This window comes from Enhydra lutris, unplaced genomic scaffold (assembly GCF_002288905.1).
Source record: "Enhydra lutris kenyoni isolate GAN:26980312 unplaced genomic scaffold, ASM228890v2 scaffoldscaffold24, whole genome shotgun sequence".
Lineage (NCBI taxonomy): Eukaryota > Metazoa > Chordata > Mammalia > Carnivora > Mustelidae > Enhydra > Enhydra lutris.
In genome coordinates, this window is record NW_019154108.1 from 17,571,529 (window position 1) to 17,593,081 (window position 21,553).

At 47.2% G+C, this 21,553-nt stretch overlaps 1 protein-coding gene across 3 annotated transcripts in view; it reads left to right on the top strand.

The window, feature by feature from the left end:
• The first annotated feature begins 314 nt into the window (after positions 1-314).
• LOC111150674 (calcium voltage-gated channel subunit alpha1 E) overlaps positions 315-21,553 on the top strand; it is a 309,893-nt gene continuing 288,654 nt past the window's right edge. For all 3 annotated transcript variants that reach the window (XM_022508204.1, XM_022508205.1, XM_022508206.1), the window contains exon 1: positions 315-808. In XM_022508204.1, the coding sequence (XP_022363912.1) occupies positions 543-808 (266 nt within the window). In that variant the 5' untranslated portion in view covers positions 315-542. The remainder of the gene's footprint in view (positions 809-21,553) is intronic.

Genomic DNA, 21,553 nt, shown 5'->3' on the forward strand with positions numbered 1-21,553 from the left:
AAGCATGTCACCGTAACCCCGTCCTTTTTTTTTTTTTTTTTTTTTTTAATTTAAAGTTCTTTTGTTTTCATTTTTCCCTTCCTCCCCACCCCCCACCCCCCAATAAATCACCAAACTGTTACCTAGCGGGCCGGTGCCTGCCTCTCTTCCAGAACTAGGTGGTGCGTCTGCCAGAAGATGAGCTATGTTTGAGGAGCAGCCTACTCCACCCCTCTCCTCTTCAGTCCCCGAATGCCACCACACACTGGCATTTTGAGAAAAAAAAATTGCCTTCAGAAACTGAGCACCCCCAAGCCCTCCCCCCGTTTTTCTCCTGCTTGAGGAATGGAGCTTCGCAGAGGTTGTATTTAGATTCAACAGTTCGGAGCGGCGGGGCTGCTGCTGCCGCCTCTTCCAAGAGCTCGCGAGGCTCCCCGGAGGCGGTGGTCCCCGCGCTCGTCTGGATGCGGCTCTGAGTCTCCGTGTGTCTTTCTGCTTGTTGCTGTGTGCGGGTGTTCGGCCGCGATCACCTTTGTGTGTCTTCTGTCTGTTTAAACTTCAGGATGGCTCGCTTCGGGGAGGCGGTGGTCGGCAGGCCGGGGTCGGGCGATGGAGACTCGGACCAGAGCAGGAACCGGCAAGGAACCCCGGTGCCGGCCTCGGGGCCGGCGGCCGCCTACAAGCAGTCGAAAGCGCAGAGGGCGCGGACTATGGCTTTGTACAACCCCATTCCTGTCCGGCAGAACTGTTTCACCGTCAACAGATCCCTCTTCATCTTCGGAGAAGATAACATTGTCAGGAAATACGCCAAGAAGCTCATCGATTGGCCATATCCTTTCTTGCCCACCATAACTCCCCTCTCCCCCTTTGCATTTCTTTGGGTAAGGGGGGAAATTTAGCATGGGATTTATGCCCCATCTCCTTCTCGGTGCCAGTTTGCCCCTTTGCTGAAATGCACTCTTTACTCTGGTGTGCCTAAGGGGCAAGCTTGGTGCTGTAGAGGCCAGTGTGTGCACTAGTGCTTTTCAAGGTAAGACTTTTGGTTTTTGATTTTTCCTATGTGGAGCTCTGTAGCGTCCCTGAGTGCGTGGTGTTGCTGTGTCTGCCCCTTTCTGGGCTGGGCTTTGTCTGATTCCCAGGCCCCCAAGGCCCTTCACATAGAATGGGCTGCCCCTAATCTTACGGTTTTCTTTCATACTCACTCCCCCTTTTCCTCCCTCAAAGCCACCCCTTCTGTCCCCATCCCCACCAGCTGGGGAGACATCCTCACTCTGCCCGTGGGGAAGTCAAGGCCCCCTGGGGGATTTATCATTTCAGAAGCTTCAAGAGTCTGGGCCAAAACCCTGTAGACAAATAGACCAATGGATAAATAAAGCAGCCATTTGGCTGGGGACCCAGCTAACTCTGGGGACTGAGTTTAAGTTCCACCGAGAGTGGAGTGAATGAATGTGTCAGCGGAGGCAATCTCTAATGATACAGCCCAGACGGCTCAGAGTTGGAGTTCTCTTCTCAGCCGGAGAAGAACAGCTCATCAGAGCTCATCGTTTTCTTAGTCTGGGGTTGGGTGCCCCTCGCCTCTGAATGCTTGACCCAGCTGAGCGCCCAAGATTCAGGTTGATCGGCTGGGCCTGAATTCTTCAGCTGAGGGCTGCACCAGCAGAGCCCAGGGGTGTGCAAGCAATCTGTCTCTCCCTACTTCCAAAGGAACTGCTCTCCACAAAGAGCTGGTGGGGGTGGCTCTGAAGGTGGCAGTGTCAGGGTGAACAGGCATCCAAGGAGCCTTTGCAGGCTCAATCAAGTGCACCAAATGCAGGCTGCTGATTAGGCATCTCGCTGCCTTGTTCTTCACTAAGGATTTGGGCATCTGGCAAGGTCTTTAGGAATTGTGGGTTGGTGGGTGCGGGGAGGGTGCTTGGTAGGAAGCAAGCCAGGGGGGTGGTGTTAAATATGGGGGTAGGTTTGGAGACATGGGACTTTGATGCTTATGGAAAGACATTTCTCGGGAAGGATGCACCTGCAAAGGAGGCCCCTCCTCTTCTTCTCCATCCTCCTCTTTCCCCACCCCCACCCTCCAGGTGTGCAGCAGCGAGGCAGCTGGAGCTGCATTGGGTCTCTAGTATCAGCGAGGCACGTGGCTCGCTTCCCCCAGGGCCTGGGCATCTCCCTACTACCCCCACCCCAGTCTCTGGCCTTCCCCTCCTTCCTCCCTAGTTCCCTGCCTCAGCAGCACTGCCATTGGCTGGCGCGTGGTGCTTCTAGGCAGCACCCCTCATTAGAAACGAAGGAGCATCTCTAAGCAGATATTCTTCCTGCTGCTGCTCAAATCCTCCCACAACCACCCCTGGCTGGGCTTCCTCTCTCCTCCTCTCTGCACTCCCCTCCTCCTCCCGCCCCCACAGAGTGATTTGGGGTCACTCCGTGCCCGCCGGAGTTAAACGCGTCTAGGGTGGGGGTACTGGGGAAGAGGAAGGGTCCGGTCCCCGCAGTCCCGCCTGCCGGTGTGCTGCACAAAGCGGACAGATCTCATTATGTTGCACGCTGCGGCTGGGCTGCGAACAGTCCTCTGCTCAGAGCTCTGCCAATTTCTCCAGCGGGGCCCCCTCCCCCAGCCGCCTTGTACAATTCTCTAAAATTCCCACCTTCCAGGAGCTGCCTTACTGTGCCCCTCTCTTAGGGGCATGCTTACTCAGGCGCCCTCTGGTTTCATTGCGGTAGACAAAGCCGCCCAGCCACGCCGCGGGTGGCAAAGTGTGCCAGCAGCCATCGCTGGCACCTAGGACAGCGCCAGCGAAACTCCCCAGGCGTCCGCGGCTCCGCGATCCGCGGGTTCGGCACTTCGGGCACTTTCGGCCGGGCCCAGGCTCCGGGGCTGGAAAATCAAGCGCGGTTCAGAGACCGGGGGACCACGCGGTCGGGCGCTTTTCACGATTTCGCTTCCGCTGCAAAGACGCCGCCTTTCTACCAGGCGTTGCGAGCGCAAGGTGCGACAGTGGTTTTTACCCCGCCCTTTCCTTGTCTTTGGTCCGCATGGACCAAAGAGAGCCGAAAGAGAGAATAGGGAGTTGACTTCAGCAACATGCTCGGTGCCTGGGCTCAGAACCGGGTCCCGGGGGTCTCTTCTGTCCCCGTAGCTGGAAGTTTCACAGCCGTTCTACAGCACGTAGGCTGTTGTAACAGTGTTCAGAGAACATCTGCTAAGGTGTGTAGAGGAGCCCGATTGGAAAATTTAAAATACACCATGTTTGCTTTTTTTCCTCTTCGCTGTGCAACGTGACTGACTGACGAATATATGTTGCCTCTGGTGGTGACCATGTGGAAACATTGCGTTTCTGTGGGTTCTGCGTTTTCTCCCCAATACTGCATCTGAGATCCTAGACTCACTTTCCGTCCTACCTAGATATCCAGCTTCTGGAAATCTCTCCCTTTTTCTTCGGTGTGAGCAGTGGTTACCAGGAAACTTGGGAACCTGGCTGAGTTCACATCCCAGTTTCTTCCCCAGCTCTGTGACCTTGAAAAGTTACTTCCTTACTTTGCGACTCAGTTTCCTTACCGGTAAAATGAGGGTGATAGTCATGAGTTAGTGGGAGAATTAAATGACCTAAAATACGTTGGGTTCCTAAAACATTGCCTAATTCCCCAGTAAACACTAGCTTTTATTTTAACGGGGTCCTTCAGAAATTTCAGTATGCCTGAAGGGAGGGGTCTTAGTTCTAGGTCAACTAAGTCTTCTAGGTTTTTGCCTCTCAAAGAGAGCAAAGAGCAACATCCCCATCACCTGGGGGCCTGTTAAAATTTCAGAGCCCCACTTCAGATTTTACTGAATCATAATCTGCATTTTAATAAGATCCCAGGTGGTTAGTATGGACATTAAAGTCTGGGGAGTACTTCTCTACTGTGTGTTAAGGGCTGGATATTTGAAAAAAAAAAAAAAAGGAAGATTGTTCAGGACATGGGTTAAGACCGCCTGCTTTGAACTGACATATGAACATGTAACATGCTTGCGGACTTTGATTATCTGTGTGCTGCGTCTTTGAGGCTTATACATCTTTTATGGGCTGTAGAAAGTCACTGTGGAGCTAGGAGGAAATGAGCACTTCTGTGTGCTATGTTAGCTTTTCTTCATACTGCATAATACTGGTCTTTAACAAATTGGCCTGAAAAGATGAGTTCAGGGAAAGGAATTATCTAATTTATACTTGTAGGACCCTCTGGCTTGGGTGGGCGGGAGGGTCAATCTTTTCCAATTATTTAGTAGGGAAAGTCTAGTTCCTATGGAAAGAAATGCCCAAGATAACCCAGATTTGGCATGAAACATGGTGATAAGTTACAGCCCACTCTGAATGTGTTTCATTTTTCTTGGAAGCTACATCTGCATAGGGAGATAATTTTATTTTCTTATGGCACTCTTTTCTGCAGTGGATACCGTAACCTTTTTGCAAATGCTAATTGGGTTTAAAATGTGATATTACATTTTATATGATGCCACTATTTCTTTCTTGCTCATCTAATAGATGTAATGACAAGAGGATTCTCTTTTCCTCAGGGAGTTGGCTGCTCTGATTGTCCTCACAGGTTCACTGTGCCGTAAGCTTACCAGCTCTCACTCTTCCATCCCCAGGCTGAGTTACTCTGTGGACACATGCAAAGTCTCCCTCATGTTTTGTGAGATACCCCACACTTGTTGGCGTTTTTTTAAGGTCAGCAGATGAGGGGAGGAAATGGGATATCTGATTGGGGAACTCGTGCCCTTGATGGGGAGCAGGAGATTCCCCCCAACCCCCGCCCCGCCACGATGTGGGTCTTCTCAGGAGGGGATCACATGTTTCATGCAGAAATGTACAAGGTCTGAAGTAGGACAATCAAATGTGTTTGCAGCCACTGAGATGTTGAAAGCTCATTATAATGAACTTGTAGATATTCATCCATGATTTGCTGCAGAGCGTTTCACTGTAGCCTCAAAGGACTTTGGCTCTGGGTCAGAGGTTATGTGCTTTATTTTGGCGAATTTCCCATTGTGAATTGGCTATTTATTTTGGAGGGTTTTGGTGAGGATTACTGAAAGCTTTAGTTCTCACATCTCCCATCTTGGCATAAACTTCTCTCCTGCTCTGGTTGCCTGTAAGTATACAGCACCTTGCAGGATAGTAGACTGTAATCTTGGCAAGAATTTCAGGTTTGATGTAAGCTAATGGATCCTGAGTCAGAGGGCCTTGATTAGGGCAGAGGGTGGCGCTAACAAGGACAAAGTCTGTAATTATATCCTATGATCACATCATGCAGAAAGCCTCCGCATCTTCTGTGTACCTGGGTACAGATGCAGACAGCGAAGCCGATAGTGGCTGTAACTTGCCCTGCGGCTGCTGGAGAAAGGTCTTCATTTTCTGAGGCTCCCAGGACAGTCTCCAAATTGTCCGTTGGCTTTGTCTTTGAAATGAGGTGTGGGTAACATTTCCTCCGGAAACCAGGCTTTGACTTGTTGTGGGGACCAGTTGTAATTGGGATGCAGTCTGGAAAGCAAGCTGGAGTGAAGGAGTTTGACAGAAATGAAATAACTGAAGGATGGAGACAAAAATACCTTGGACGTGGCAGTGTTGTCGGTTGGCTTGCATGTCACCATTTCTCCGCTTCCCTCCGCTTGCTTTCCCTGCAATAGGTGGGAGGCACACTACGAATTAGAGGAGGAGGGGGAAATAATGAGAACAGGTCTTTTGATCTTCTGAGAGATCCAGACTTTGGAATTATTAGTTCCATCCAGAACTGCTGATCTCTTTTTAGCTGCTGCTGTATAAGACGTAGGGTTTCTTCCCCCTCCAACTCTGCCACTTTCCCCCTACTTTATAGGAACATCTGGTTTCCTTCCATCTTCATGTTCTTAGTTAAAATAGAACAGAGCCAAGATTTGCTAAGCTATCAGAACTCCTGCAAACCCTTGGGTCCCACCAACAGCCCAGTCGCCTCCCTTTTGTTGTTTGCAGATCTGCCTTGGAAGCTGCGGGTCTCTGAAGCTCCGCTGTGGAAGCCAGCCACCAGAGGCCCCTCTGCTGATCTTAGTTTGTTTATCGGTGACCACACACATGTCAAAGAGGGATCTTGGACGTGACCGTAATGAATACCCTTTTATTCAAGGAGAGAGATTTCTCTTTGTGCAGTCCTCTGTCCCTTTTCCATCTCTCTGTATTTCTCCCTCTCTCATTTTTAGGTTCAGCCTTTGTGAATAATTCATTATATGTGTGGGTTTTCCCTAGGATTTTTAGAAAAAGGAAGGTGACTTGTCTTCCTCTTGGATACAAGTAGGGTCTCTTGCTGAGGACCAGCTTCGCAGATCACCTTTTCCCTCTATGTCTGTTTGTTGCCATGGGACTGGGACACGAGAGAAAGGTAGCAGGGGAGGGGAAGAGCGCTCTTGTTACATGCTTTTTCCTGCTGCTTTTAAAATGACTGCCTCCTACCCAGTCCTGGTACATTTGGGTACCCCATAAATATGCAGCTACTCCCCTCTATTCAGAGAACATGTTTAACTAGAAGATATTTGTGTCCCCAAGTCCTTGTCGCTCTGAATGCTCTTGCCATCCCAGGTCTTCATGCTAATAAGGGCTGAGCCGCAGAGCTAAGGAAGCTTCTGTAAATGTTTCTTTTCAGACTTCAGTGGGCGTTCACATAGGAAATTGAAGGGGTGAGCAGCCACTGAAATTAACGTGTACCACTCCCCATCACTTCTGCTGTCATCAACACGATGTGGCTTTTAAAGCAGCCCCTTTCAAGGAGGGATAAAAACACCAGGGACCGGTGCTAGTACCTCCCTTCCCAAGCATTCTGGACCTGCCCGGAAAGGGCTTGTGTGGAGGCTCACTGGCATGTTCCCACCGACACTCATATTTAAGGACATAAAGTACTGCACCGAGTTTTTTGGCTTCTCCAGTTGTAGTGGTTGGTCTCTTACGTGTCAGTCCTACTTTAGAGAGATGTCCGTGGTGTATTTTTGCTCACTGCCTAGCCCAGGTACGTTCACTTCACTTTCCATTCCCTTTATCCTTGGCCGGTCCTTGGATATAAAGTCTGAGGAGCCGCCTCCATGTCACCATTTCTGGAAGCCAAGGGGCAGCCAGAAGGTGTGTCCTTAAGAGGGAGAAATGGGCCAGACTGAGGAGAATGGCGCTGAATGACTAAAAAGTGGCAGTTATCCAAGACACTGGCAGAGCAGTGGGTCCTTCTTAGGAGCGTCTTTTTTAATTGTATTTTGGGTTCCAAATTTGTAGGGCTAAGCAGTTCTACTCTTAGTCCTCTTGAATATTTAAAAAAAAAAAAAAGGACCTTTTTTTTTTTTAAGATTTTGTTTATTTATTTGTCAGAGAGAGAGAGAGCAAGCACAGGCAGACAGAGGCAGAGGGAGAAGCAGGCTCCCCGCCGAGCAAGGAGCCCGATGCGGGACTCGATCCCAGGGTGCTGGGATCATGACCTGAGCCGAAGGCAGCCACTTAACCAACTGAGCCACCCAGGCGTCCCAAAAGGACCCGTTTTTAAAGCGGTAGAGCTCATCCCCAAGGCGGGTGGGCAGAGCCTGGGAATGTGACTGCCTCCAGGCTAGGCGTCAGCTCCTGTGGTCCAGCCAGGGAGGGGCTTCTGGGAGAGGCCCCGTGTGGTGCCTATGCCAGGTGGGGTCTTTCTGCCTGTGGGTGGTTGATCTGGATTGCTCTTGCAACTCTGCCTCCTGTTGGGGCTGTGTTTTTTGCTGGATTTGGTCGTGCTGCATTGGTACTGTGTCTGTGCCCCTCATCCCTAGAGAATTTGGAAAGCCTGTGTCAGATGTATGCCTTCGCTTTCTGAAGGCTTCTGTCATTAAAGCCGGGAGTAGGGTGTCTATATGATCCTCTCCCCTTTAGAGAAGGTATGAAGAGGATGTGGGTGGGTCACAGATCAGTGGGGAGAGGAAGAAAAGCTCTGACTAATGTCAAGAACGGAGGCTCAGACACTAGCACAATTTCTGTGGCTGAGAAGCAAGGCACCGTGTGTGCCTTATCGACCCAGAGAGGCTCTGCAAACCAGGACGGGGAGGAAAACTAGCCCTCACAAGCTTTTCTCCACCTGTGACATGGCTGTATGTTTGAAGTGTTTCAAACTTTCGGTGCCTCTTTCTCAATTTCCACACCATCGTCTCATGGGACTGGTCAGAGTCAAAAAGCATGAAATGGATTTTCAGCAGTCACTCACCAGCGTCCTGGCAATTTCCAGCTGTGTGCTGTTGGCCACTGTTTTGCTACTATTTTGTCAATGGCTGTGCCTTCCAGAAGGTGATGTCTATCAGCATCAAAGCTAATTCCTCAGTTAGTGTCTCTGTGCTGAAGTCATACCTATGCACTTGACCACTTCATCTGCATCACTGGGTTCTGAAGCTTCGTGGAGCTCAGAATCTACTGAAGGGCTTATTAAAATACAGATCTCTGGACCTTCCTGCCAGATTGGCCGATTCAGTAGGTCTGAAGTAGGGCCTGGGAATGTGTGTTTGTCACAAGTTCCCAGGTGATGCGAATGCTGCTGGCCTCGGAGCCATCTTCTGAGAACCACTGTTTGCCATGGTTTTGTTGCCTGCCCGGCAGTGCCTTCAGAGAAGGCCAGTTTTGCAATTGCAGGGGAGAGAACCCTCATCCCCAACTGTGCTCATCTCTCAGCCTGAAGCCTTGCCTCGACCTTTGGGTTCAGATAGTGAGGGTTCAAGACTTTACCATCCAAATGCACATGCCCTTGGGAGCCTGGATATGGTAGCTGCTGCATGGCACTAACACCGTGTGACTGAAAACAGGCTCTTCTGAGAACTGGCACAGGACACGCCCCTAATTAATTTCTGCACCTAGTGCAACCCTGGCTCACAGCGAGCAGCAGGGACAATTTCATTAGATGATTTCATTAGGCAGTTACTACTAGTCAACAGAAAGCCTCACTGAAGCATCTCTTATGTGCCTCGTGTTGCACTGACCTGGACCTGTAGGACCAGGGGTGGCCCGAGCGTGGGGAGAGGAGGTTGCTAGGAGGCAGTGAGGGCACTGGATAGCTGGTGGGGTCACTACATGCAAATTTGGGAGTTGGAAAAGACAAGCTTCAGGATCTAGCTGGGGATCACTCCAATTTCTGTATGACCTGATACAAATTGTGAAAAAAGCACACGGTATTTGTTATCTGGCATTTTATTACACAAAACGCTTTATTAATTGGCACCCAGAGACCTATAGTGTAATAACAATTGAGATTTGTTCTGACGGCCCCCAGGCACCACGAAATGCCATAGCACTTTCTGAGTATTGCCAACGAAGCATTCATTACATCATGTTCAACATGGTTTGTATGGTGTGGGCGCGTTATTGTGTTCAGAGCTTTTGCAAATTATAATCCATATTGATTATTTAAAGTAGCTCTTTATCACTTTTTTTTTTTTTTGTTAAATTAACCGAAGTGTTCTTCTCTAGCTACACCAGATAACAGAAGAATCCCTGCATTGTTCTAGAAATCAATCCTTTTCAGCTCTAGAAATACTCTAGGGCCTGAAGATGAATTCTAGACAATTATCACACTGTCAGGTGGTGATTAGACCAAAGTCATATATATATATATTTTAATGGATTGATAGCTCAGCAAACTTGGGCTTCACTGGGCAAGTTCTCCAGCTTTAAGCTGTATTACGTCTGACTGGGTCTGCGTGTGTCTGGAGGTTGTCATTGAAAATGAGACATCAGGATTTAATGGGCAGAGAGTTTTCAATGGGCATCTCAGCAAGAGGTTGACAGATTCTCTTCTTCCTTCCCCAGCCTGACTGAATTATCCAACTTTAGTGCCTTGGGTTGTTTCCATGTCCTTTTATACTTGTCCCATCTCTTTTCTCCTTGATCAAGGTCAGGGGATGCTTCACTTGGAACTCTTCAATTACGGGGTGATTGTCTTTGGATGGTCCCACTGTGGAACTTTACAGTCGGGAATGACCCTAGTGGCCATCTTGATGACATCTAGATGATTCTTTTTGGAGGACTGGGACAGCCTCGTCCTCTAGTACAGCGTTTATTTGCTTTTTATACTGGGATCACAAATTTTACTGAAATTTGATTGGTGCTATGTACCCTTCTTTCCTGAAAAAAATACACATACAATTTGCATTCAATTTCAGGGGATCCATGGATTGCAATGCTGACTATGTTAGAAAGTTCCCACATTCTGGGATGTTGGGATGTTGAACCATCAGGCATAGGGACTCCCAATCCAGCATCATATCCCTTAGCTGCAAGTACGACAGAAACTCCATGTGAAAGAGCTACGGAGCTATGTTTGCACTAGTGCATCAGCCAGACGGCCATGGTAAAATACAAACATTTTAACCAAAGAGCATTATGTCAATAGAGGAGCTCTTTCTCCATCCCCCTGATGGGTGGCCATCAAGATTCCAGTGATGGGGTGCTCTTGTCACTAAGGGGTAGGACATTGAAATATTCTTCCTTAGAGCTTTCACCTGATTGTTTTTATTTTTCCTGTTTCTGTTCTATAAAGCAATATAAACCCAGTCTTTCATTCACTTCTCATTCACTTAAGGTCCTATGGCACTGATTATTGCGGCAGACCAGAACTTTCTGTGCTGGTGGATATATGTTTTTATCTGGGCCATCTAATGTAGTCGCCTGTAGTCACATGTGGCTCTTGAGCACTTGATAGGTGGCTGTCGTGACTGAGTACTAAATTTTAAGTCGCATTTCATTTTAATTAATTTAAATTAAAGAGCGGCATATGGCTAGTGGCTAAGATAAAGGACAGTAGGGGTAGAAAGAATAGATAATGACTCAGGAAACCTAAGTACCTGTCTGGGTTCTGTGATTTGTTTGCTTTATAACTGGGCAAGGTTTCCCTATCCTGGTGTTCAGGGCTTCCTGTGCTTTACTCTACTTCTGGGGGCAACCATAATCACCTTCTTTTCAGCTATTCTACTGGGCTGCTAATGTTTGAAGGCACCAGCTTCTCCTAGGCCTCCCTGCCTGTGCACTTACTGCTCCCAGTGCCTGGAATGTCTTCTCCCCAACCCCCAACCTCTCCTACCCCCGGCTTTAAGACTGTAGTTAGTAGTCACTGCCTCCATGAAGACTTCCTTGATTTCTCTTGGCAGATTAAGACCAACTCCCTCCTCTGCACTTCTGTAGGGCACCTGGTTTATTACTTCAATGTAACACTTACCATATAGATTTGGTATTGGTTTAAATCCCTGGAAGGGAGTGGACAGTATCTATTAGTTTTTTAATTACTAGAACATAGATCAGTACTTATTAACATTGGCACATTTGTTTAACTTGAAACAATTTTTTAAATTGTTTTTTCCTTTTTAAAGAAATGGCATTGTACTTCAGACTTGACTTGAGGTCGCTTGCCATCAGCAATACACCCTGGATCTTTTATATGAATTGGTGACAGAATTAGCTTTCTCTCACTCCATTCTCAATTTAATTTTTGAGTCTAAATTCAGGACTTCATATTTATTTCAAGTACATTTTATCTTTTGCTGCAACAGTCCTTCTTATAGAGATCCTTTACAAGTGGGGACAGGGAACTAACGTTCAGTGAGCATTCATCAAATTTCAGATTCTGCATTTACCTAGCTATCCGAGAGAGAGAGTGTGTCCACATGTGTGCAAGAGCAAGGAGGGAGACATGGGAGAGGGAGAGAGAGAATACCAAGCAGGCTACACGGTCAGGGAAGAGACCGACGCTGAGCTCAATCTCCCAACCTTGAGATCACAACCTGAACCAAAATCAAGAGTTGGACGCCCAACTGACCGAGCCACCCAGGTGCCCCAAGACTCTGCATTTAAACAAAACAACCATCCAGTGAGGTAACTATTATCCCGATTGTAAATATAGAAAAACAGACTATAGAAGATTAAATCACTTGACCGAGGTCACCACTAGTGGACTTGAACCGCAGTGGTCTGTCTCCAGAATTTAAGTGATTTCTACTACACATCGTCTTCAGCCTCTGCTCTTTAGTAAGTGAGAGCTCTGCTCAGAGCTCTACGTCCTCTGCAGATGGGATAAACATGGGCTTTTTATACTTTCCTTCGAGTAACTGGTACACATATGGTTAGAATTGGGGACCTCCCTTCTTCTTGTCATTAGTGCATTGGTCAGCGCTCGACTGTTCAGCTTTTCTTAAATTTTATGCACTATTCTTTAGCCAGCTTCTATTTCTTTATTCAATAAGAATTTTGTACAAGATACTCGTGTCGCATGCTTTGCTGAATCAATACATGGTTTTATGACTATTTCATGTCTATTTTAGGTTAGGATATAGTGTTCTACTTTCACCAAAGTCCACACTAAATATCATTTTCAGAGACTCACTTAGACATATTTTATTTCTTTACTAGAAAATAGAAGTGTCGAAGCCTAGAATCTCAAAGTTGAAGGGATATTAGACATCATCTAATCTGGTGCCCGGCTGTGAAAGCTTTGCCTTACTGTTAGGATGTACCAGTCTCTGGCTTGGAAGCATTAGAGTGTCAAGGTTAAGAACTGACCTCTGGATTCAGACCTGGGTACCATTTCCACAACTTTCTAGCTGTGTGCCTCAGGGAAGCGACTTAACCTTGCTGTGTTTCAGAGCCCTCAAGCATCAAATGGAAACAGGAATAGGATTTTTGAGAAGATCAGGTGGAATAGCGCATGTAAAATGTTAGGACAGTGTTTGGCATATAGTAAGCCGTGACTGCAGCTCAGCTGCTAGTATCTGGTTAGCACTGGGTGAATCAATAATGAACCCCTGCAGTTAAGTTTCCTTCCAATAATACCATCTCCTTTCTTCTGATTCTTGTCAGGTTTTAGGCTGAGCACGGCTGCGCTTAACATTCAGGTGACCTCCATTCACTTTTGCAACCTCTGTGAGCCTCAGGGATTTCAGGTGTGAGGGGGAAATCACATTCTCTACTTGCCTAGCTTGCAAGACTCATGGGTATGAGAGCCCTTTGTAAACACAATAGAAGTTAGTACTAGCATTAATGTGGGTAGTGCTAATATTAATCGAGTATTTATGAGGTACCAGATTACTGTGCTAAATTTATCCCACAGATCATTGCATTGATTTGTTGTAGCATTTCTACAGAGACACGCATTCTTGTTTTCCACACCCCACAGTTTGGGGATTAAGGTATGGAGAGGTTAACTCACTTGCCCACTTACACAGCCCGAGACAGCTGGAAGCCTGGCTCAGAGCAGGGGCTCTGTCTGGTCTTCCCAGGAGCCTTTTTTTCCCCGTCTCAAAGTTACTGAGTTTAGTTTTTTTTAAGAGAAGTTTTTAAAATATCTACATCAAAACCTATCTTTCTTTGCGTGTTTCTAATACCGATTTTACACTGATACTATCCCTAAGGACATATCTGGATTTATAACCCAGAAAAGATATCTTCAGGAGCAATAAGAGGCGGAATTTTCCCAGCAAGCTTTTCATAAAAGCGGATTAGATATTCAGAACCCTCCGGCTTACACAAACACAGTAGATTTTGGTTTTGTTTGTACAAAAACGGTAGCCACAGGTTTCAGATGGCTTGACTGATGACACGGGGAAGGATCTGTCCTAGAGTCCAAGCATGGCCTCCGAGCAGATCTCCTTCTCAGGGGTTGTTGGCCTTCTGGTGAATTACTCCTTACCTGTTTAGGTTTCTAAGTATTCTGGGTCTGCATGTCTGTCCTGTCAGAGAAGGGAGTCGGGATTAGACTCCATTGACTGTGGAAGAAGCTTCTGAAAGGGTTAGAGGGATGTAGGGGGAGGGGGAACCTCCATGGCTTCCCTTGCACATTTGCCTAAGTGAGCTTGACAAGGGTCCCCTGACCAGGATCCTGGAGGGCATTTTCCCTGAGGGCACTGGATCCTGGTGTGGACGTGGATGGAGAACTCCGATGTACCACTTGGCTTCCGCAAACCAGGTGGAGGGTTTAAAAGAAATTAAAAAAATGTTAAAGGAATTGCCTCTTCTTTCTGCTAACTTTGGATTGTATTTGCATGGGAATTTGTGTTTATGAAATAACTGAGCCATATGGATGTTCAAGGATGCATGTGTTCTCCTGATCTGTTGATATGAGGAGCAGTTGAAGGGCGTGGGCTTGTCTGGAGGTGGGCTGGGTGGGCGGATGTGGTAACACAAGGCAGGGGCAGGTCCTGGGAATATGGGCCCATGTGAATTCAGAGGATCTGAGCCTTTTGGTAAAATAACACTCCCTTCTCAGAGAGAGTTATGTATGTCTATATTTATTTATTTTGGGGATCACAATTACCTGCTCCCCCCCACCCAAGGTGAGGATGTTACATAGTTTCTGGGTAACCTCTTTCCCTGGTGATGATTGGGAGTAACAGATGCCCACCCCTGAATGCAAAGGCTCAAAAAGCCTGAGCTCGTTTCTGTTACAAATATCAGTAGACAGGCTCAAGAGAGCAAAGCAAAGGAATAGATTGCGGAAAATGAGAACTGTCCCAACAGCTATCCACACTTCTGCTGTGAAACAGGCTGGGTTCAGAACAACCCTGCACAGTCATAACACTTACCCTTTCGTTTTCTCTTACCTTCATGTATTTTTGTCAAATAATTTTACTGACATTCCATGGGACCATGATCCAGGCCTAGAGTGTCATCCATTCCTCACTATGCCTTTAATAAACGCCTGTTGTGTGACACTCTGTGCGTGTTTTAGGGACATCTGTCATTTAGTTCCCTGTGAAGAGAATGTTGTTCTCATATTACAGATGATTAGCCCAAGGTCGCAGGTAGATGTGATCTCACTGGTTCCATGGACTGCTCTCTTTCCATTGTAGCACACTGTTTCAGGTCAGACCAGAGACTGGCAGGCACTCTTCCCTAACGGAGCATCTTTTTAGGATGAGCGTGAACTGCTTGCCTGTATCTGTTGCACCCACTGGGTGTGAAGCTAAACCCATGGAAGAGGAAAGCATCAGTAGATGGTAGAAGACCAAAGATCTCTTACCCATCATCATGGTCGTCATTAAATGGATCTGAGACATCTTGTGCTGTGCCATTGGAATGCAAGCTTCTGTTGGAATTAGGGCATTGTGCTGTTTTGTTTTCCCTTCACCAGAAACTCCGCTGCCATACTTCTCCATTGCTCTGTATAGGACCTTTGGGAAATCCCAGTTCTTCCTCTCCTTTCAATATTAGCATGTAAAGTCTGTTTTCTTTCTCCCAGCCCTCAAAGGAATCTCCTCTTTTCCGGGATGCCCATAGTTGTACATTACTGTGTGAAGCAGTCAACTTTAACAACTCTTTATTGAACTTTCATCTTACTGAATGCTTCTGCCTTTGCAGATTTTAAAGGAAATGGGAGTTGGGGGGACAGGGAGACTGTGGGAAAGACTCTCAGACTCTTATACAGAGTGTAGGTTTTAGAAAAGCAGCTTTATGTTCACTGCCAGGCCACCATTATGAGGATTCTAACTTTTTATTAACTATCTTCTAGCAAAGTCTTAGGCCAACGCAGCTTGTCATGGAGCTCCTGTTCTTGAAAATTAAGAAACATTTCCATCCGCTTTGGACACTTTCAAGGTATTCCTAGGCGTGCCAGGATTTCCATTTTGGATGTTATTGTTGGATGTCCTCATTAGTGACGTCATCAAAATGGCTTCCCCCAATTGTAGTAATGGATGCTTCTCCTTTATCCTTCACTCTTTTCCCATCATATTGCCTATTACTACCACAGAGTCATAGTTTATCGGAGTAACAGTGAACTAAGAGAAACTCTTAGCAGGTGACAAGAAAGGGGCTAGAACTCAGGGTTCCTGACCCTTAAATCCTTTGATCACATTTCCTCCTTTGTTTCCTCAGTACCCTTTCTCTGCTCAGTCATCTTCCTTCTAGCTCCTTTGTCCTTTTCTGAGGACTTCTTACCCTTTTATTAGTAAGTATGTGTTTTAGTGTTGTCTTTGGTTGGGGCATAAGAGGCTGGATGTAGGGATTGTGATGAATGAGAAAGGACTTAATTAAGGAGTAGGAATGGATAAGAGAAGGTTAATTCAAGAGAAGCCAACTAGCACTGATCCAACGAGAATGAGAAATAGTGATTCCGAACAATGGTTAATGTTCTGCTTTCCCAAAAATATTGCCAGAGAGAATCCTTTATGATTTGTTAGAAAACTAAATGAATTGATAGTGCTCTTCTCAGTAGGCAGTGGGCTTCTCCCCAGTATAAAACCAAGACCATGTCTCAGCATACGGGAGCTCTGGCAAGCACTCATCTCAGAATGTTTTCTGGACTCCTAAGTGGCCTCAGGGAAAGGTAAACCATCCAGATTCTATCTTAAGAAATGGGCTCTTGAGAACAATTGAGTAGTCTGCCCATGGAGGAAGTAAACTCAAATAAAAAGATGTCTTTCTTTTGAACCCTCATTTCAAGTCAGGAAACCAGGGAGTTTTACTTGATTGTTCTGATAACAGATTCCTAAGCTTCTCAGGGGGTGGGGCTATAAATCCACAGAGGTTTCTAGTCCTGGCTCTGGAACAATCTCCTTGCACCTCAGATCTCTCTATCTACATCTGTAAAAGGGATGTAATGGAACAGTTAATAGAACCATAAGGCATCTTCTGGTTCTTACCTTGGCGCTCCTCAGAGTCTAGTTTCTCCTGTTGTTATCTCCCTGAGTTGAGGATACCATTAGGTTTTTCATGGCCTCCAGCATCGGTAGCAGTGTTCTTTACTGCTGTGCTGTGTTTACAGCAGTGTTCTTTCCTGCTCATTAGAATCAGTGTGGGAGCTTCTAGAAATGCTCATCCCCAGATGACACCTGAGACAAATCAGAATTTCTAGAGATAGGACACCCATATCCTTAATTTTGGAAAGGTTTCCAGGTCATTCTGTGTGCAGCCAAGGCTGAGATCCTCTGATCTTCTAGAATGAGACATGAACCTTTTATGGGATGTGTTTCTGTCTTTTGGGATTATGCTTTCATTGTGTGTGTTGGCTGGTTCCTCTCAGTTATTTTGCAGGCCATGGTGAGATAGCGGGAACCCGTGGGTACCCCAGACTTCAGCCTGAGATAATGGGGTGATTAATTAATTGTTGTGATTCATGGCAGTGGCACACCATTCAGCCGTGCTGCTTCTGGCCCACATCCAGCTGCACAGGTACTGCCTTCTGAGATAAGGGTGATGCTCCAGACTTCATGAACGCAGGTCTGGCTAAGTGGGCATCTTGAGGCCGAGGACCACAGTGAGTCATGCTGACCCAGGAGGCCCTTGAGCAAGTGACTGAAGACTCATTGATCTAGCTTCCTATCCATTTCTTAACCCCTTGTTAGCAACAAGGGTTGATCCAGCTTGACTACCGTCAAATACAGGAATCTCTGCCTCGATATTCTTGACTTACAGTAAGTGATGGATGGGAACTGGCAAGTCTCAGCTCTTGAGTACTCCTTGTGTGTATCTTTGTAACTTCACATGCATTGATGTCAAACTGGGAGCTAGAAATTAGTTATGGAAAGAGTATTTACACTCCAGAAATAGGCAAATGCTAAACACCAGGGCTTTTCATCCTTTCGAGTGACTGGTCATTAAGCATTTGTTGGTACAACATTCACTTTACTGCTTAACGAAGTCATCCATTCACTTAGGGAGGAGTGAAGCTTCTTCTCTGTATTTCTTCTGATCTACCTTTGGGTGGTCTTTGGTCTTTGGTCTTGGTCTTAGCCTCCAGAATAAGATAGACAATGTCTAAGCCCCCATCATAAGCTAGTCCTTCCGATATTTGAAAACAGCAATGATGTCTCTCTCCAACCTTCCCTTCCCAAGCTGTGTATCCTCAGTGCCTTTAACATTTTCTCCAGTGGTTTGTGGGCTCAATGGGTGTCTTTGAAGACTAGGGTATAGGTTCTGGGTTTTCAGAGGAAAACTGAAATTCTCTCACAGATGATCCGTGGACTCTTTCATTAAAGGCTTTTCATTTTCTTTGTACATTCAGCTATTGTCTGTCACCCCACGAATCAAGTGTGGATGTGAAGTTAGGGGATAGTTTGGGGTGTGGTTGCTGGTTGCAGCCCCCATTCTTCTTCCGCTGGGATGTATGTTGCTGCCAGCACTCTTGACAGGCTCAAATTTGTCAGAGTATCATCAAAACACCAATCCTGGTTTCTGAAACAGGTAATTTTCCCGCTGCTGTTTTGTTTTCTTCCAGAGCCTTTTAATATTCCCTGTTCCTTTCTTCCCTTTTCTGTACTGTTCAATCATCTGTCCCCTGATCACCAAAACTGGGTGTTGAATGACAGCATTTTGAGTCCAGGATTTAGTCATAGCAAGTGAATTTGTTAAGACATATCCACCTGACTGAAACTGAGGCAAAAGAAGGAGGAAAGCTGTCTTCATTTCCTCAGAACTGTCACTCCCCATTCTCTTGGAACTGGGGCCCAGATGAGCCTGGGGCTCAGCTCAGGGTGAGTTAACCAAATTAGCAATACCGTGAACTTCCTGTCAGTCATTTTATATAGGGCCAGGGATATGGGAGTCAGATGAGAGTTTTTGGTCAAAAAGCAATGGAGGGTTGAATGTGGCTTCCTTCACAGCCAATATTAAAAGGGTGATGCTTAGGACCTTTTTTTGTTGAGGAACTGAGTCCGTTGACCTCCCTAGGAGAGCAGTGGGACTGTGGCTGCATGAGAGAGCCTTTTAGGGACCGGTTGTGGGGAGTGGGGAGGTCCTCTCCCTCTTTGCCGTGTTCTCAATATTGCTTTCTTTGTCTTTCATTCATTAGGATTTAAGTGTTGAGGAGTAGGCGTAATGGCATTTCCATCTCCTTGACAGAGAGCGAGAGAGAGAGAGAACGGGAGAGGTGTGCGTGTGTGTTCAGGACTGCCTGTCAGATGGTGAATTTGAACCGAAGCAGCTGTTGTCATGGTGATGGTAGGTTGCATCCCACCACCATGGAAACCAAAGTTAAAAAACTGATGTTAAGGCTGGAAGTCACGTGATCCATTTTTGTTTTGTTTTGTTTTAAAAAAAGAAAAGGGGTTTGGCTTTTCAATCTGACTTTTTTTTTTTTTTTTAAATGAAGTTGGGTGGCCAGAAAAAATGTGATAAGGAGAGTGATGAGCTAGTGAAGTGGGACATCATGAGGTCTGGAGAGCCTTCTCGGCATTCTTCTGCTCGTTAACTGCATTTCTCCCATCAGGGGAGCAGGAAGGGAGGAGGAGATGCTGTGCGAATTTCCAGATTTGCCCCCATGGCACTGCTCACAGTCGCATGGAGAAGCACAGGCAAGGAGTCCTCCCGCCCTGCGGTGGCCCTGTGTGGGCCGCCGTCTATTGATCAGCCCAGGCCGGAGGCCGGAAATCTAACATTAAGGAGCTGAGACAAGAGAAGGGAATGGAATTGAGGGTGTGACTTGCTCCAGAGAGGAGGGTGGTTCACGCGTTGATAAGCTTAGAGGATTAACATTGTTTTTCAGGAAATGGAAAGATTCATCTGTAGTCCCTCAGAACCCCAAGGAATACAGTCCTTCCATCTGCTCCCCTTTCTGGATTGGTCTTTGGGCTGCACTGTCCTCCTGAGTCAGCCACAGGAGCCAGTGGGATGAATGCGGGAGGATGCCATGCAGAAGCCCGTTAGCCTCTGAGCCAGGGTCCTTGGGCCTCAGTTTGGCTCTTATCCTGGCCTTCCACCCGGGCTGGTTGAGGTGAGGCGGAGAAGGCAGGCCAAGAGGCGTTAGGGGGCTCCCTTGGATTTCCATCTTTTACCGCACACTTGCTCTCACTTCATACCATGATCTGGGCAAAAATCAAGGCACCTTTCCAGGAAGGAGAGCTGGCCCCAGGCCTGTTTTACCAGGGTGGGGGTTAATTTTCTTTCTAGTCTGAAGGGTTGAAGGCCTGCACGCTTGGCCTGTGTGGACAGGCCAGGAGGCAGCTCTTCTGTCTGGGTTTGAGGCACAAGGTCTGTCTCGTCAGTGTTCCTGGTCCCTCCAGGACAGATGTATGGTTCTCAGCAGCCCAGGCGAGGGGGATGTGATGTCACCAGCATGATCTCACTGCATTTCCATCAGGGTCTATGGGAGCTGGAGCCGGACTTCTGTGATGGTTCAATCCCTCCTGTTCTTCGCCCTGGCCTTGGCTGTGATTAATGCCCCCTCTAATCGCTGGGAGAGATTACATCAGAGCCATCAACTTCATAAATCCTCCTCTGGGACTGGTGTTTGGATGTGCTTTTCATATTCCCAGGAGGTTCGGGGCCAAATGTCTTTGCTCTCTTCCCGGAGGCCCATTACCATAATTTTTTTTTTCATATCCTTTATTGTGGTGGGTCTTTTCAGTGTCAGCTCCCTGCTGCAGCCCGCCAGCCCACTCCTGGAGGCTGTGAGCTCGAATTGTTGCTTATCCCAAAGCTTAGAGTCACAGTAGATACTTAAGAGTGATTTAGTAGGGTAATAAAAATGACTGTGCATTTGTGTAGCACCTTACTGGTTTTCAAAGGACTTTATATTCGTGGGTCGTTTTAGACTTTGATTCTTCTGTATTTGGTGTTTGGTTCTGCGGGAGTGGATGGCGGTGCTTTCCCCCTGCCTTGAGCGTCACATTGGGGCAGATTTTGCAGTGGGAACCCTGGCTCTGGTTTCCCGTTACCAATCTGTATTTCTCCATTGCACTGCAGGTTTCCAGGAAGATTCTGGTTCTTCTCATAGAAAAAAAAAAAAAAGGAGTCTGAAAGACTTGGAGAGCTATATAGCTGTATTTCATTATCATTCATATTTAAAATGTTTCTCTGGTGTAGTGCTCGAGGGAATCACAAATTAGTCAGGGCCCCTTCCCTCTGACTGTCTTTGAGTTAACATCCCACTTGTTAGAATGGCCCAGGCCATCTTCTGAGGCCTCTTTCATCTCTTAGAATTAGACCTCCGAAAATAGGCAGCTGGGATGGAAAGGAGGGAAGGGAGACAGATCTTGCCAGGAGAGCGTTCTGGGCTGTGGGGGTGAGGGGTGGAAATGGGTAAAGGAGACTGGGATAAGCCTTCCCTGAGACTCCGGGGCTACTCTTGACTCCCCCAGGAGTTTTGAGGAAGTGCATAAGTAGCCACAGTCTGCTCCCCCACAAAAGCGCTTTTGCCATTAGGGCCTGGAGTCAGGGAGAGAGCACAGCATTCTGTCCCTTGTGGCCTCTCAGCCTTTCTGAGTACATGTAGTCTCCTTAGTGAGCTCTGATGTCGCAGCTCTGAGAGGACACAGCTGAGAGCCGAGGGGACCTAGGATCAGCATCCCGGTGGTGGTGAAGATGCAGGTTTCCCCTGGAGCTCCCCAGGTGTGCTGCTAGAGTCCTAAGTCTCTCCCGGCCGTGTGCCTGCAGACCTGCCCTGAGAGGTGTTGGCAGGTGAGGTTCTGGTGGTCTGGGCCAAAGGAGGGCTCTTGTCCCGGGCCGGGTCCCCAGGGCCCTGGTGACAAGCAGAGCCAGCACCACAACTGTGGCCTATAGGGCAGACCTCTTCCTTGCCCTGGCTTTCTGCGCCTCAGGAAGGAAATGAACAAATGGCAGGTGTGCAGGCCAAGTAGTGCTGCTCAAATTAGCTGTGTTGCTAA